The sequence below is a fragment of the Xiphophorus hellerii genome, chromosome 22, assembly GCF_003331165.1.
Source record: "Xiphophorus hellerii strain 12219 chromosome 22, Xiphophorus_hellerii-4.1, whole genome shotgun sequence".
In the NCBI taxonomy this organism is placed as follows: Eukaryota; Metazoa; Chordata; class Actinopteri; order Cyprinodontiformes; family Poeciliidae; genus Xiphophorus; species Xiphophorus hellerii.
Window position 1 is genome coordinate 2,870,584 of NC_045693.1, and position 16,492 is coordinate 2,887,075.

A 16,492-nucleotide genomic window follows, 5' to 3' on the forward strand; every position below is an offset into this window, starting at 1 on the left:
GAGGAAAACAGATTTTCAAAGGATTTGGTTTGTTTGACACGGTGCCGTGTGAAAAAGAACAACACCAACTGAAAATAGAACAAATGTTGCAGTTTTGGTTCCCAATCAAACTTCTGACTGTAACTGGACTTAAAGGTGTTGACTCAGTGGGCAACAAGCTAAAGCCTTCAGTTTCTTATTTCTAAAAAGTTTGAAAACCATTCAAGTCATTTTCCTTCTGCTTCACAAGTATTCAGCACTTTGCTGAATTGTATTAGTGGCATACCAACAGGAAGTTTGTGGCTGAAATGGGACAAAATGTGAAGGTCTGGTTGGTAATGAGGCTTTATGTGAAGATGCACAGCAGACTGGATGCTGTTTTATCAATACTCTTTCAGTTTCTCTGACTCCTGTGGTTTGTTTGCTTTGTTTCCTCTTTTTTCTCTCCTTCCATTTTCTTGTCATAAATCATTCCTGTTCAAAAAGCTTCATCTACCTTTTGCTCTTTCCCCACACTAAAGGTGTTGGCAGTGGACCCAGATAATGGAGAAAACGGGACAGTGGTGTACAGCATCAGTCCTGCAAACCCCTTCTACACCATCGACAGCAGAACCGGGAAGATCCGGACCAGCGGCGTCACTCTGGACCGGGAAAGCACCAGAGACACGGAGCTGATGAGGACCATCATTGTGTCTGCTGCCGACCGTGAGTACTTTCCTTACATCTCTGTATGTTTGCAGTTTGCACATGTGTACCTTCTGCTCTATAAATGTGCCTAACTCAGGGGGTTCCAAATTGCAGCCAATTTGGAGGGCCGCTTCTGGTCCTCCAAATCATTTTGTGTGGCCCCTGATAATTCTGGAATGGAGCAAATCTTTCTTTCTAGCAAACTCTACCTTTTAGGATAACATTTTCACTGACAAATAAAGTCTGAATGAAAACACATTAGGTACATCAAAACTGATTTCTCATTTATTAGCCAGGTTTCTGTATCCATCTTAATATTTCAGTAAATATAACCATAAACTTGAAAGTAAACTTTTCCATTGACTAATACAGCAAAAGCTTTAGAAGAGTGTCCATGATCCCATTCCTGTTGCTGGGAAAAGTCTGTAAAACGTTTTATAGCACAAAAACAAAATAAAATCAATAAATATTGGAAATTATGTGTACCTTATAATAAAACATTTGTGAAATACGTTTTTGATTCCACAAATCACCTTTTTACAAAAATATGTTGTGTTTAAGTTCAAATTGAGAAGATAAAAATACAAAAAAAATGTTATCTATAGAAAGATTTAGTTTTTACCTTTGTGGTAAAAAGTTTGGACACCACTGGTCTAACTTATCAAAGCAACCTGGAAACAAACTGCTGTAATTCATCCTCCATGCTGTTCTGTCGGTGGACTCTACGGACCAGGACATGAACTCTTATGTTGTAATGTGTGTGTGTGTGTGTGTGTGTGTGTGTGTGTATGTGTGTTTTGTCCTTATGTGCCCTTCTGGCGCCCTCTGCAGGTGGCACACCTCCACTGCGTACGTCGGCCAGCACCACGGTGTCTGTCAACCTGCTGGATCTGAACGATAACGACCCGACCTTCCTTAACCTGCCGTCTGTTGCAGAAGTGCCAGAGGGACTTCCTATTGGAAACTCGTTTTTTAGGGTAAAACTAATTTAAGTTTTCATGTATAAAGGCATAATGCACAAATATATGGATGGTTTTTATATCTTTATAGCTTGTCTATCTGAAGTTTATGAAAGTAATATAATTTTTTCCTGCTATAGGTGCAGGTAGTGGACCCAGATAAGGATGCGAATGGCCGCATTACGATGGCGCTGCAGTTATGTGTGCCCCGCCTTGACTTCTACCTCAACACCTCCACCGGCGTTCTCACCTCCACGGCGGTGCTGGACCGGGAACAGATCGGCCAGTATCAGCTGAGGATCATCGCACACGACGCCGGGGAGTTTCCTCGGACCTCCACTTCAACGCTCACTGTTTCAGGTGACTTTTGATTGGCTCTCTCTGCTTGAGAAACTTCCAAACCTGCTGACTGAACCGTTTTTATTGTGCTGACTTAATTAATTATGGCAGATGGTGAGCTTCATGCATCTCAGGAAGCTACTGAGGAATATGCTGCCACCTCCTGGTGGGTTTTATAAATGCAGATGAGATGAGGGGAATGAAAATGCAGTACAGCTTCATTCACATAATAAGAATTGTTTTGTCTTTTACAGGTTTAGTCTCAAATATACAAAAACTCACAACTGTAATCCAGATGCTAGATGAAGCAAAAACAGAGACAGTTTGTGTGAAAAACTAAAAACATCCCATCAGATATTTAATTCTTTCTGTATGATTTTTTCGGTCTTTCATATCATTGTGCAGAATTTTTGCATCATTTTCTTTATGCAGCATAAGCTGGTTATTTGTGTGATCCAGTTTCAGCCAAACTTCGGCCGCAGACTCGTGGTTTCACATTTGACTGATAAACTTCTCTACCTCGGTCCCATCTTTAATGAACATCGTTTTAAACGTATTGTGGTTCCTTTAGGAGCAAAAATAGAAAACTATGTAGTGCTGAACATTTATGTTTTTGCTTCCAACTCTTATAAGAAACCATTATTATATTATTATATTGCATTGTCCAGAATTTGAGCCTATCTGAGGCCTGTGTGTGTGTGGAGTTATTTTTTTTTTTTTTTGCAGTTTCACTGAACTTTGCATGGTTTGGTCTTGGGTACATTTTCCAGAGTTCCCACTACTTGGAGAACTTTCAGCTGTTTTAAATGTTCATTAGTGATAAAGAAATGTCCCCTCTTAAAAAGATGCACTTCCTATTTTGACATAACAAGTTAAAGTCATTTCAGCCCTTTGCTATTTTGTACTTATTCAGTTTTGGTCTTTTCATCCTCAGCTTCCTGTTGGGTATAAATCAGGACTCTGGACTGACCAGCTGAGGATTTTATGACGTTTGGTGTCTGATTTGACAAACTGAATAAATTTTCGAGGTTCTGCTGCAGGAAAATGTGATTTTCTTGTAAATATTTACAACTACCAGGTCATTTAGAGTAACTTGGGTTTTCTCAGGGACTATAATCTGACAGAGGATCAGAAACAACATAAATGAGATGAGTTTAATGCAAGCCTTTCAGTTTATATTATTGAATAATTCATTGGGATATATAAAGATTCTCTGACAATTTATCTTTACATTTAAAAATATTTGACTACAGATAAAATGATGTGTTACTGTTTAAAATAAAGAACAAAAATCACCATGCTTAGATATGAAATAGGGAGGCTGCCTGCACCTTACCACCCTTGCCAGATTGATGCGCAGCAACATTTGCTTCTTTAAGATCATTCATCTCTTTCCACCTTGGCATTAACAAACTACCAAAACTCCTGCTTTTCTGCACCTACTAAGCTGTTAATTTTCCCTCTTAAGCTTCAACTGTCGCCTCCAAAATGTTTAAATGTCAAAGACACCAGTGTCACCATGACAGTTAGGAGGTTATAAATGACAAAGGAGTTTTATTCCATTTAAAACTAGGTTTACTTTAAACAGACAAACTCATTTCCAGTGAACCCAGTTAACATTAGCTACTTTAGCTGTACTCTGCTGCATTACTTGTCCTCATGTACATCTATCTGTGTGCTGGTGTGTCTCTGTCTGTGTGTGTTGGTGTGTGTTGGTCAGTTCTGGATGTAAATGATGAGACGCCCACCTTCAGCCCCAGACTATACAATGTCTCCCTGATGGAGAACGTCCCCAGAGACTACGTTGTTGCTCGACTCGTCTGCTTTGACAAAGACGCTGGTCTCAACGCAGAGCTTAGCTACTTCATCACAGGTCAGAGGTCACAGCGGGTACATGTTTTGTGTTTGCGGGTTACATGTTGTACATTTCTATGAACTAATGCATTGTAGCGTGAAGCTTCAGTACTTCCATTCATCCATGTCTGTGGAAGTTTGTTGATCTCTTCTAAATAAATGCGGTGGCTTTGTTGCTGTATTTAGTCTGGAATTCTGTTTTGTTTTTTTTGCAGGAGGGAATCAAGACGGTAAATTCAGCGTCGGTTTCCGAGACGGCATTGTGAGGACTGTGGTGGGCTTGGACAGAGAGACTCAGGCGGCTTACACTCTGGTCATCGAGGCGATAGGTGGGTCAAAAGTTTACATCCTTCCGTCTGAAATAAATGTTCTGTTTGCAAAAGTCTCCATGTCTTCAACTGTTTTGTTTAGACCAGCAGAAAGCATCACATCGTTTTGAAATGGAAAGAAAATGATGATTTGAAAATAAAAAATCTGAAAAGTGTGGCTTGTGTTTAGATTCAGCCCCACTGACTCTTTTATAGATATATTTGTCATGTGAGCCAAAATCACCAAAATGTTGCATTTTTACCTATGAAACAATAAACTGAACATGAACTATTTTAATTAAACCAATAAAATATTTTTTGTAGGAACTTCAAATATTTTTTGCACATTTTCCTTGTTAAGTAAAAGGCATTCAGTCTGCTTATTAGAAAAAATATTTTGTTTATTATCAGTGAAAACAGAATGTAGGTCAGGTTTTATTTGAAAACACTTGCTGTAGTCAAAAAGTTTTAATGCAGCAGCTTACAGATTTGGGTGAACCAAGGTTTACTTTAGAGGATGCCAGTGAGGAGATGTGGTCCTAGTTACCATGACAACAGAAGGACAGCAGAAAACTTGGAAAAGATTATAACTTTGAGTTTCATCTGACATTTTTGTAAGTAGATGTTAATTTGAAAATCTCAGTTTTGTCCTAATTTATTCCTGAATCGGGGCCAGAGGGTCGCACAAAATCAGATGACAAATGACATCCGTGTCCAGACTTTAACTAGGCCATTCTGACACAGTCATTTTGATGTAACCATTCCATGCAGCTCTGCTTGGAGATTCAGTTTGATCTTTATTTAGCTCTTTTCAAATCAAACTGACTTCATCACTGCTGCTGAAAGGAGACATGATGCTGCCGCCACCGGGGCGAAATGCAGCTCAGACACAGAGCCCAGATATTTGGAACAGACTAAGAGCTGAGCTGTGGACATCTGCAGCTCCTCCAGAGGCATGATGTCAAACCCATTCTTCATTTCTTCTCATTCACATTTATGCTCTAGAATATTTTAAAGTTTGAGTTGATTATGTGGATAATAGTTGATGACTACTTTTGCATGGTACTGTAAATGTTTGTCAGGTTGTTTTCAGCAGTTCTCTTATAAATAAAAGTTCCTTTTTCTGTGTTTCTTGTTTCTGAACATATGATGGGAAACCGCTGCTTGTGGTGATTTCAGACTCTTGCTCAACAGCTTTTGTTCCTGTTTGAAAAACATCTCTGAGGTTTTCCATTTTGTCAGGAGCATTGAATCAGGGCAGCTTACCTGCTGGAGGCACCGGAGAGTCGAGCAGAGACAATGTGAAATAATGCAAGACAAGAGAGTTACAGCTGCTCTGATTTACAGGACGGTGGAAAAGAAGGGAATAAAGGGCGACCATTGTTTCAGTCATAATTCATTCCATTATGAAAAATTCTAAAATGGTTTTGAAATGGCAAAATATGTTAGAAGATTTTCTGCATGGATCTGTGAATGAAAGGGACAATAGCAGCAATTAGCAGCAGTAGAGGCGGTGAGTGATTTAATGTGCTTTACTCAAGGTTTATTTGATTAGATTTAACAATAATAATCAAACTGGATCTAAACACTGCAGCAGTTTAGGGTGTGCTGATATATAGTGAACGTTTTCTGAATGTTTTTGGTGTTTTTGTCATTCAGACAACGGTCCGGCAGACAGCCGAAGGACGGGAACGGCCACCGTGTCTGTGGAGGTTCAGGACGTCAACGACAACCGGCCCATCTTCCTCCAAAACAGCTATGAGACCAGCATTCTGGAAACCGTGCCCATCGGAACCAGCATCCTTCAGGTGGGGCGTGCCTGGACGCTAACAGCACTTTAACAAATTCAAGGCTCAGTTTGCTTCACATTTACTGAGTCATTTATGAAGGTCTGGTATTTTGGCCAATTTGAAATTGCTTCTGTTTTTCTAGTTCTTTCTAAAATGATCAATACCTTTGGTAAAGACGGGTAAAAAAAACTTTAAAAGTGAATTTATCTTTTATTGCAGAGCCAAGACGCCACATGTATAAAAACAGAGTCCAGTTTGTTACTAATTGTGTACAGTGGAGGTTCTGTGATGCTGTGGGCCTGATTGTTCTCTGAAGGCCTAAAATTGAATGTGTCACCATTGGATTTATTCTGATATAATATAGCTGCATTCGATTAATTAGTTACTTTGTTAGAAACACGTTATCATTTTGAACAAGCATTTCTCTCTCAGTCGCGTTGTAGAAGGTGTTGCTGTTCCTGGTTTTGGAAAATGATGCAGATCAATTCCAGCCAAACCATCTGAGATGATTTTATTATTATTTTTATACTATTTTACATCAAGATCAGACTGAGTTTGGTCAGTGTGGCTCAGAAATGTGTTGAAAACATCCAGTTTTCCCAACGGCTGTTTGAGTCCCTAATAAAGTTTTTTTCCAGTGTTCTGCATCACGCCTCGTTGTCGCTCGTCTTAGAGAATTTTATAACAAAAACATCAAAGAAATTTCAAGCAACAGCTTCAAAAGCTGCTTTTATCTAATCAGTGATCAGTCGGGGACGGTCAGTCAGATTTCAGTGACGTAGTCGAGCAGACAGGGCGTAGTGATGTGGGGCTCCATGTTGGGGTCTGGCTGCGGCGTCTCCGAGGCGACAGGCCGGGTCACACGCGTCCTGTCGCGCTGGTGCGGCCGGCGGTAAGGCGGTCGCCTGAAGGACAGGTTGTAAGAGCGGCGGTATGATCCCAGTCTCCTCCACGTCTTTAACTGTGGCTCAGAGGACAAGCCTCTGCCGCGGGTCAGTCTCTCCCCCGGGGCGCAGCTCCTCTCCAGGTCGCCCTCCGAGGTCGTCTCCGAGCGCCTGTACACCGCCAGGAAGGCCGCCAGGCCGGCCAGCAGCAGGGACAGACCCAGCACCACCATGATGGTGAACTCTGGGTCATGCGTATCTGAGGGATGAGACGGAGGCTGCAGGACGGAGGGAGAGGAGGTGGTGGTGGCTGACAGGATGGAGGCAGTGATGTTCCCACCAGGAGAGGTGGAGGTGATGTTGGAGTCTGGGTCGGTGGTGTTCATGTTGTCTCTGCCCTGGATGGAGAAAAACATTGTTACATAGTATGGATCAATGTTTAAAAAAAAATTATGAGCAAGTTTATTTTCTCCTTGTTTTTTTTTAATCACTATTAGAAACGTCTTTTTGTGGATCATGACTTCATTGTCTGTAGTGAATTCTGTTTGGATGTGGAGTTACAGCTAACAGTGGTGGGATTGGGATGCAATGAGCTCCTTCAAACTTCCTTCATAAGTTCATAATTATAATTTTCAGCCATTATGTCCTGAATTAATGCATCTGATTTCTTCTAATGCAGAATTATGACAAATGTCTCCAGTCAACGACATAAAAGTCGGATCAAATGTGACATGAGCCTTCAGACTGCAGACACTTTGAAAGCAATAAGATAAATATCTGAATTAGTTCCACATATGGAAGTTATAGATCAGGTTTTTGGGGGTGAAAGATCAGAACCGGGCTGATCAGACTGCAGGGAAAAAGACGGATTTGAGTTTTATTTGCCTGCTGCGTGAATGTAGCCTTAGAAAGGCCTAGTCAAAGCCTGGACATGAATTTAAATGAGAGTTTGTGACGTGACTAAACATAGTTGAGTTGTTTTGCAAAGAACAGACAAACTTTTCAGCCTCTAGACGTTCAAAGCTGTTAGAGACACACTCCAAAACTTTGAGCAAATATTGACTTATTATTGACTTACAACAAGTTTCTGCCATATTTTTTATGATTTTAACTTTTTTTTGTGTTGCACATTGAAATTCGTGGTTGCTACCAGACAGAATGTGGAAAGCGGATATGAAAGCTATTACACTGCATCAAAATGCCATTTCAGCTCCGGACTTGGCCAGTCAAGCCTTATGAAGCTAATGGAGGTTCATTTGAGGGTTTATTTTCTATATTAAAATCATACAACCAAGGGCCTACAATATACATACACACAATAACGCATAGAAATAACTGCATGCACGTGTAGACGCAGCGAGTGTTTGGCATTTGCAGCAATTATGTAGCTATTAAATCAAGGACTACAAAACAGTCAATGGTTGACAGGCTTTCTTCAATGTAAAACAAATTGGGTTTATTAAAACGCCCCTTGTAAAATGCAAAGCAGCCACCAACTCTTCCTTCGCCTCCCCCCTCATTCAGCGCGCCCCCATCTTCAGCACGGTAACATTTGTAAATGTCATCATCCTTAATTCAGCGGAGACAAAGCATGGCTTATCGGTTTAAGGGAAACACATTGGGACGTGAAATTATTTTTAAGACCAAATGCCAGGAAAGCTGTGAAAAGGCCAGTGGAGCAGGATGACTCGTTAGAGCAGGGGTGTCAAACTCAATTTCACCAAGGGCCACTTCAGCATATTGGCCACCCTCAATGGGCCACATTGACGGTATAAATCAGGAATGCCCAAGTGCAGTCCTCCAGACGGCAACTTTTAGATGTGTCCCTGCTAAAACATACCCCAGACAAAAAGTTGACTTCCCTCATTAGCAGCAACTCAGTTCTGTAGAGGCCTATGAATGAGTCAATGATCCAGGTGTGTTAGAGAAAGAACGCATCTAAAGTTGCAGTGATAGGTCTGAAAAACTAGACTTGGGCAACCCTAGCATAAATGTATGAAAATACAATGTTAAAAATAAATTAAACAACACCTCATATTGTTAAATAACTGATTTTATGTATTCAAGTTTTAAATATTACATTTGAGTTTGCATGGATGTAAAATTACTGCTCAGTTTAAAAATTACAGTATTTTTAAACTGAGCAGTTTAAAAATATGCTCAGTATTTTTAAACTGCTCAGCTAAACTTCGCTCTTTAGCTCGTTAGCTTGTCGATGTTTCAGTTTTATTCGCTGGGAAAATTAATCTTTGTCTGCTTTGAAGATAAGCAGAGAAATAATAAAAAACAAGTTTTGATATTAACTCTCAACTTCATTCACAAAACTTTTTCGTTATTTATTACACAACGAACATGCATTTCACATAAGAACAAAACAATGAGGTGACGTTGCCTGTCCTTGAACACAACGCTGATCCCTCTTCACCCTGTCACCAACTCACACACATCCTCATTGTGTTGTGTTCTGTAAATAAACAAAACACAAGCAAAATCAATAAACTATATGCATATTCCAGTATACTGAGTTTTGGTTTTACATTCATTCTATTTAAATGTAGTTTGTTCGTGCTTACCAATGTTTTCTGGCCGGATGTCTGGCACCGTTTTCCCCTGGTCAGTTCGTCGATGTCTGGTTTTAGTTCTATTCTGTGGCAATCCGCAAAACGGCGTGTAGGTTTTCGTCAGTAATGCGCGATCTGTGCTTGGTCTTGTTTAAAGTCATTATTGAAAACATCTGTTCGCACAGATAGGTGCTTCCAAACGTGGACAAAACACAGGAGCTGCATGGAGTCGAAGCTGTGGCATCAAATCAGGGGGCAGTAGACGGTAAAAGTCCTCGATTGAAACATCACGGGACTTCGCTCTTTAGCTTGTTAGCTTGTCGATGTTTCAGTTTTATTCGCTGGGAAAATTAATAATCAGCTTGAGGTGACTCTGCTGCACTCTAGTGGCGAGAAGCCGTAATGTTGGTTGGTAAGAATCGGAAGGCATTATGGGATATGTAGTTTGTAGTCAATTCGTGCTCAAAACCTATTTTAAGTCAATCAATGGGGCTGTAAAACGGTGGTAGGGGGGAGAGGGCCACATAAAATGACGTAGCGGGCCACATGTGGCCCGCGGGCCTTGAGTTTGACACGTGCGTTAGAGCATCAGTTCATTAGTCAGCGCCTCCATGCACATCGCATTCACACACACATTTACACACGCAGTCACACACCGGACTGGAGAACCAACTTTCTGTCTCACCTTCAGGTACCGCAGCCACCACATTCTGGTGGTTTGAACCTTGGCAGCTCCTGTAGTTCTCTTTGGACCACTCCTGACATCTCACTGCTCAGCTATGATCAACCTCCTTCATTTCTGCACATGTTCACCAACATTAAAGTTGAACTGTTTCAGGGTTCTTGCTAAGGCTGGAAAACTGGAATTGCATTTATTTGAATTCCCACGTCTGGGATCTAAGAGGATGGAAAATATTTATGTTTGGAGAAAATTTCCTATCAATTATTGATGTTCCATCCATCAATCTGAATCTGATCCATCCATCCATCCATCCATCCATCCATCCATCCATCCATCCATCCATCCATTCATCCATCCATCCTTACCCACAGTTTGTGCTTTTTGCAGGTTTAATAAATCCTGCTCTCTGTCAGAAATGTTGTCATAATTTTTTTAAAAAAGGTCTGTATATAATCTTTAAAGATAAAAATAACTTGATGACTTCAGAAGTTTAAGTTTGGAAAAGTCTGAAATATTGATGCGTATCTTTAAAGTTCTTCATAGTGACAAAGCTTTTCTTCTTTTACAGTCTTTTCTTTTTTGGCTTAGTTTTACTCTTTTGTATTCTATTTATTTGTAATTTTTTTTATCTTGAACCAATAAGTGGATGTGTTAATGAGTGGGTGAATGATTGTGACTTTGTGGATTCTAATATTTCTAATTATTTTTCATGTAAAGCCAAATCTCTCTGCTCTCTGTCCACATTCTCAGCCACATGTCAGAAAACTGCAGCAGCTCTGAGCCTCATTCCTGTTTCAGTCTGTTCACACTCGGCCCAGGCTGCAGGATGCTTAACAAACCCTTTGCTAGTTTCAACTTTCCTAGTTCAGTTCTGTTAAGTGGAATAATAAAAAACTTTCTTTTAGGAAGAAGTGTCATTAATATAAAATGAATGGCTGGTAGAAAACATACTCACTCCGTCTGAATCTCTTTAGTGCAGCACCTTTCTGGCTTCCAGTAACTGTGGTAGAACCTGTTCTTTGTGAATCCACATAGTAGTTGTTTTTCTGCCTTAAAGTGCTGCTTTCCCAGAAACGGAGTGGGGAAGCGATGGGGAGGAAAACAGGGAACAGCAAAGAAAAGGGGGCAAAATGTGTGCAGCACAATAAAATGTCCATTTTTCTGCTGTTCCAGCGGAAAGGAGCTAAAGGCAAGGCAATGTATTTTAGTCAAAGGTTTTGTGAATAATTTCTCTTTTCATGCTTCACAAGATCACATTTAAAACGACGTGCGCAACATGTTCTTGCTCTCTGTGGCCCCTGTTGTAGGGCCAGAGTGGTTCACTCCGCTGTGTAACACTCTATTCATCACTCAGCAGTCTGACCCCCCAGTGTCGTCCTCCTCCTCCTCTTCCTCCCTCGACTCCTCTTTCTCCGCTCCTCTCCACGTCCCTTTATAAAGCTAATGAGACTGAAGTTGGGCCCCTCTACATACAGGCAGAGTGAGAGAGCAAAGGAGGACACACAGGCAGAGGCAGACGTCTCACAGCGCCGGTTTCTGCTCAAACCTCCATACATTCATACAGTAACCTGAGAAAATGCCCATATTCCATCAACTGCTCCTAATTTTGGGAGGTTATAATCACAAACATCAATATATTTTGTTTTTAAAATGTTATTTATTATTATTTTACCAACAAAAATCTGAAAAGTGTGGCCTGCATTTGTATTTAACTTTACTCTGATTGGCCAAAATAAAATTTCCCACAATTGATGTTGGGGAAACAGCAAAACTCTAGCATGGTACAAAAAGATTAAAACCTTCCCACCACAACGCAGCAGGGCAAGTCTTTAACTGTAGATTATAAAAATGGTTACATAAATCTGTGTTTCTCAAAGTGGGGGCCGCTGACCTGTTGGCGGTCCACCAGGAAGTGTTAGGGCGGTCTCAGACAGCTGGAGGAAAATCACAAATCTGATTCTAATTTGTTTTTTAATGATAATTTTTAGTCTAAACTGTTTTCAATTGTTATTATGAAATATTAGTTGAAATAATTTATTGAAATGTTATTTGTCATGAACAAGCTGCTTTGTCACTGAGATGTTTGATAATAACGATATGGAGGACACTGCTGTAAAAACTCTTAAGGACTGGTTTCCAACTAAAATCAGAAGTTTTGACGCATTTATGCGAAACCGATGTAGTAACGATTGACTAGTGACTAAAAGTTAGAAAAAACATTCTAAACGTTGATGCTACTGTCCATATTTTGCAGCGTTCTTCAGAGGGGTTCCCCAGCCAGAAGCTAACACACTGCAGGAACTCTTTCTATAAAGTGTTGTATTGTTGGGCTGAATGGTTTTGTGAAGCCTTCTGTAAAATTTATATTCAGGTTTCTGCATTCTGCTAAATTTGAAGCCTCATCCAGAGAGTCGGTGACAGCCGGAGGATACTGAACTGTCATCAGGTCCGTCTCACTCGGCGTCAGCAGCCGTGGACCTCTGTAGATTCAGAAGCCAATCTTCTGACACGGCCCATTCAGCAGCAGCGCAGCATGCTGCAGTATTTATCTGTGTGTGCTGCAGAGCTGGGCTGTGTGTGCAGAGGCCAGCCTGGCTGCCTGCATCTAACTGGAGGACAAGGAGGGCATCATTGCCAGGCTACGGTGGTTGTTGTGGCAACATGAGGCTGGGTACCAGGGGATGTGGACTGAATGACAATGTGGACTGTAAAGACTCCGAAATACCCAAACCGTTCAGGACTCTGAGTTTTATCTTCTGCAGTGAACATTTAGACTGTGAGAAATAAAAATTATGTAATATTGATATCTCTGCTGGTCAGAAGTTTACATCAACTGCTCATGTTTTTCAACATTTAATTTTATTTTTTTTTGTGTGACAGTTTGGGTCTGCTTGAAGAACAGAACAGCTGCTAACGTGTAAATCTAGAAGCCTCTGCATTAGATCTTCATTCTGTTCCTTTGCCTTGTTCTGAGTATTGATCAGAATTTGAGTGCTTGCAAAAAAAAAATAGTTGAGATTAAGTTTTTGTAGCATTTCACGTTCATATCAGAATGGCTTAGGAATCCCAAATGAGTGACTTTCAAGCTACTGTTAGTGGATGTGGATGTAGTACCTAATATAAAGCACTGCTGTGTGATTTTAAGTAACTATTTCTGCTGTTTCCGTTTCTCTGCACAGGTTCAAGCCACAGATGCAGATCAGGGAGAAAATGGCAGAGTTCTGTACAGGATCATCACTGGTGAGTCTCTCTGCTGAGTTCCTGCTAAATATGCCTAAAACCACATTTTAAATATCTCACTGTCAGGACTTGAAAAGTCTGGATCAACATAGTGTAGTTTTGTTTAGCAGTTCTGCAAAATTATTTCCAACGAAGAACAAAATTCAAACTTATTTCTGACTTGGTGGCTGTTCTCTAGAATCTTAAGGTCTCTTTCACCCAAAGGGGAAAACCAGGATCGTTTGCTTGTTTAGGGAAGTGTGTTTCTTAAAAATAGAAGGCCAGTCGGTGAACCCAGTGTCACCCACAGCATGCTTTCAAACAGGATTTTTAGTGTTTGCCTTGTTTGATCCTCTTTGCTTCAACCTTATGAATTGTTACAGTACAACACTAAGGGCTCTCCTAATGGCAAAGAGAGAGTCTGCAGCAGGGAATCATGGGTAGCACAGATGTACTAGTAATGGTTTTGTTATAAAATTTCTTTGTCTTTTTTTTTTCTTTTCTTTTACTGAGTATGTGTTCTGAAGTAAAGGTCGAACAGTCTTCATTTTTCATTGTGAGATTATGTTACTGCAATTCAGTTCAGTTCATTTCTGTACAGTAGCACCACCTGATGTTTCAAGGTCATTTACAAAAACAAATGAGTAAATGCCAGAAAATTCAGTTTCATATTCAAAATGAAATGGAGCTATGTAAATAAACTAAATTAAATTGAGATTTGACTCAAACTTGGAGTATTTTAAAGATGATCTGTTGTCTCACTTCCCTTCTCTTTTGTCTCTTCACGGCCTCTTTCTGTTTGTGCCTGTGGCTGCAGGGAACAACAACAACCAGTTCAGCATAAACAGGCAGAGTGGCCAGGTGACCAGAGGCGTCCGGGCGCTGGACCGGGAGACCAGCAGCTCCCACGTGTTGGAGGTGGAGGCCTTCAACAGCGATGAAGGCAGCATGCGGAGCTCTGTCAGGGTGAGACGCTCAGGCTGTAAGACGTGTGTGAACTGCACCCAGCAGACCACTGGTTCATGCTTAAAGTGTCACAAACATTATCAGTGTTTCAGGGTTCTCACCGTTAATCTAGTTTAATTCCCACATTCTGACTCAAAGGTTGAAGCTAAATTCAGCGCTAGTCAAGCCCAGCCTTTCCTAATGTGTAAAGCAGTAAATACGTTCTCCTGCAGGTGATCATATATGTTGAAGATGCCAATGATGAGGTGCCAGTATTCACCCAGCAGCAGTACAACCGTCTGGGCCTGAGAGAAACTGCCGGAATCGGAACCTCTGTGATCGTAGTGCGCGCCACCGACCCCGACACCGGTGAGTCTGACCACAGGCTCTGCTGGCCTGTGGAATATCAACCCGGCCACTAGTTGGTGCTGTTCCACCAGAAATTCTTCTTCTTTTTTTTTTTTTTTACCTTGTTTATCTCTGGTGTGTGGAAAACCATTGGGTTTTCTGTAACTGGCATTTAAAGTCTTACTACTTCCACAGTTTGTACTTCCTCTCTTCACTTCCCTTGGTGTTAAATTGTCTCAGCGGCACATCTGGTGATTCTGACAAACATTTTCCAAAACATCAGAGTGGCCATGAAACTGAAATAAACACTTCCTAATAAGGTTTTTTATAAATGTAAAATCAGGTCAGAGGAAGTTACAAACATAACTCTGTTACGAGAACTTTGAAATCAAGTCGAGTTTATTTGTGTTGCTAATTTCAGCAGCAAGGCACCAAAAAAACATAAAACCAAAAAAAATTAAGAAACAAGATATAAACATTACATTTTGTCAAATCCCATCAAAATGATCATGTAAGTATCATATATTGACCAATGTTCCAGCTATTATGAATCATGGCAGCTCTAACCAGGAGGGTGTTAGCCTTGATTTAAAGTCGTTCAGTGTTACAGCAGTTTTGCAGTTTTCTAGAAGTTTGTTCCAGATTTGTGGTACATAGAAGCTGAATGCTGCTTCTCCATGTTTGGTTCTGGTTCTGGGGATGCAGAGCAGAACCAGAACCAGAAGACCTGACAGGTCTTTAAGGTTGATCCAACAACAGCAGATCTTTAAAGGATTATTTTACTAAATCGTTCAATGATTTATAAACTAACAACAATATTTTAAAGTCGACACTTTAAAACAAAACTTCCTGTTAAAAAAATATTTGTAATAATGTGATTCTGGATTCTGAATGTCTGTGTTTTTGTCCTGCTGTTCAGGTGATGGCGGCGCTGTTGCCTACTCCATAGTGTCCGGTTCAGACCGTAAGTTTGAAGTGGACGTCAGCACCGGTCTGGTCACCACTGTGGACTACCTGGACTACGAGACCAAGACATCCTACCTCATGAACCTGTCGGCCACCGACCAGGCGCCGCCGTTTCACCGAGGCTTCTGCACCGTCTATGTCACCTTACTGAACGAGCTGGATGAGGCCGTGGCCTTCTTCTCCCCAGGCTACGAGGCTTCCCTCCGGGAAAACATCGCCACGGGAACGGAGGTGGTTCAGGTCCAGGCCCGGTCTGCCGACAACCTGAACCAGCTGACCTATCGCTTTGACCCCGACACGTCGCCGGCAGCCTTAGCCCTCTTCAAGATAGACAGCGTCACGGTGAGCGGAGAAAAGTCTCACATCATATTCTTATTACACACTTAATTATAAATATATCAACATTTTTCACACTACAGTCACAAAATTGTATTCTAAAGGGATTTCATGTGAACAACCACCACTACATAGTGCATAATTGTGAAGTGGAAAGAAATAATATAGTTTTAATGATATTCAAGCCATTTCTTAGTCTCACCTAATGAACTTTTGGTCTATTTACTGTTATTGGAGGAAAACTGACACAGCACATAACCCTGAACAGACTGTCCTCATGGAGAAACATGGTGGTGGCTGCATCATGCTTTGGAGATTGACAAAACTCACTTTGAAGCTGCAAAAGAACATAAACATCCAGGCACAGCCGCAGTAGAATGGTCTAGTCAAACTCTGTGATAAAATGATGAATCAATCCAACGTGACGAAGCTTCAGGAAACAGAATGTGCAACATTAGCAATGTTAGCAATGTTTTTTATGCGTGTTTTGAAGAGTTGCATTGGAAATGGTTGATGGAAAAAGAAAAATTTGAAATAACTTCCTCAATTTTCAAAAACAATATTACACTCGCATGAGGTGGTGTTTGACCTTTTCAACAAAGAGTTAATGCAATAAAGGTCAAATGGAAACACAT

The 16,492-nt window shown here is 40.8% G+C and overlaps 1 protein-coding gene across 4 annotated transcripts in view; it reads left to right on the forward strand.

Moving 5' to 3' along the window:
• The window catches only part of cdh23 (cadherin-related 23), a 195,517-nt gene that overhangs the window by 130,819 nt on the left and 48,206 nt on the right, over window positions 1-16,492 (forward strand). For all 4 annotated transcript variants that reach the window (XM_032552273.1, XM_032552272.1, XM_032552270.1 and 1 more), the window contains exons 22-31: window positions 501-684; window positions 1,498-1,643; window positions 1,766-1,985; window positions 3,685-3,837; window positions 4,034-4,147; window positions 5,786-5,934; window positions 13,223-13,283; window positions 14,080-14,228; window positions 14,441-14,576; window positions 15,475-15,863. In XM_032552273.1, the coding sequence (XP_032408164.1) occupies window positions 501-684; window positions 1,498-1,643; window positions 1,766-1,985; window positions 3,685-3,837; window positions 4,034-4,147; window positions 5,786-5,934; window positions 13,223-13,283; window positions 14,080-14,228; window positions 14,441-14,576; window positions 15,475-15,863 (1,701 nt within the window). The remainder of the gene's footprint in view (window positions 1-500; window positions 685-1,497; window positions 1,644-1,765; window positions 1,986-3,684; window positions 3,838-4,033; window positions 4,148-5,785; window positions 5,935-13,222; window positions 13,284-14,079; window positions 14,229-14,440; window positions 14,577-15,474; window positions 15,864-16,492) is intronic.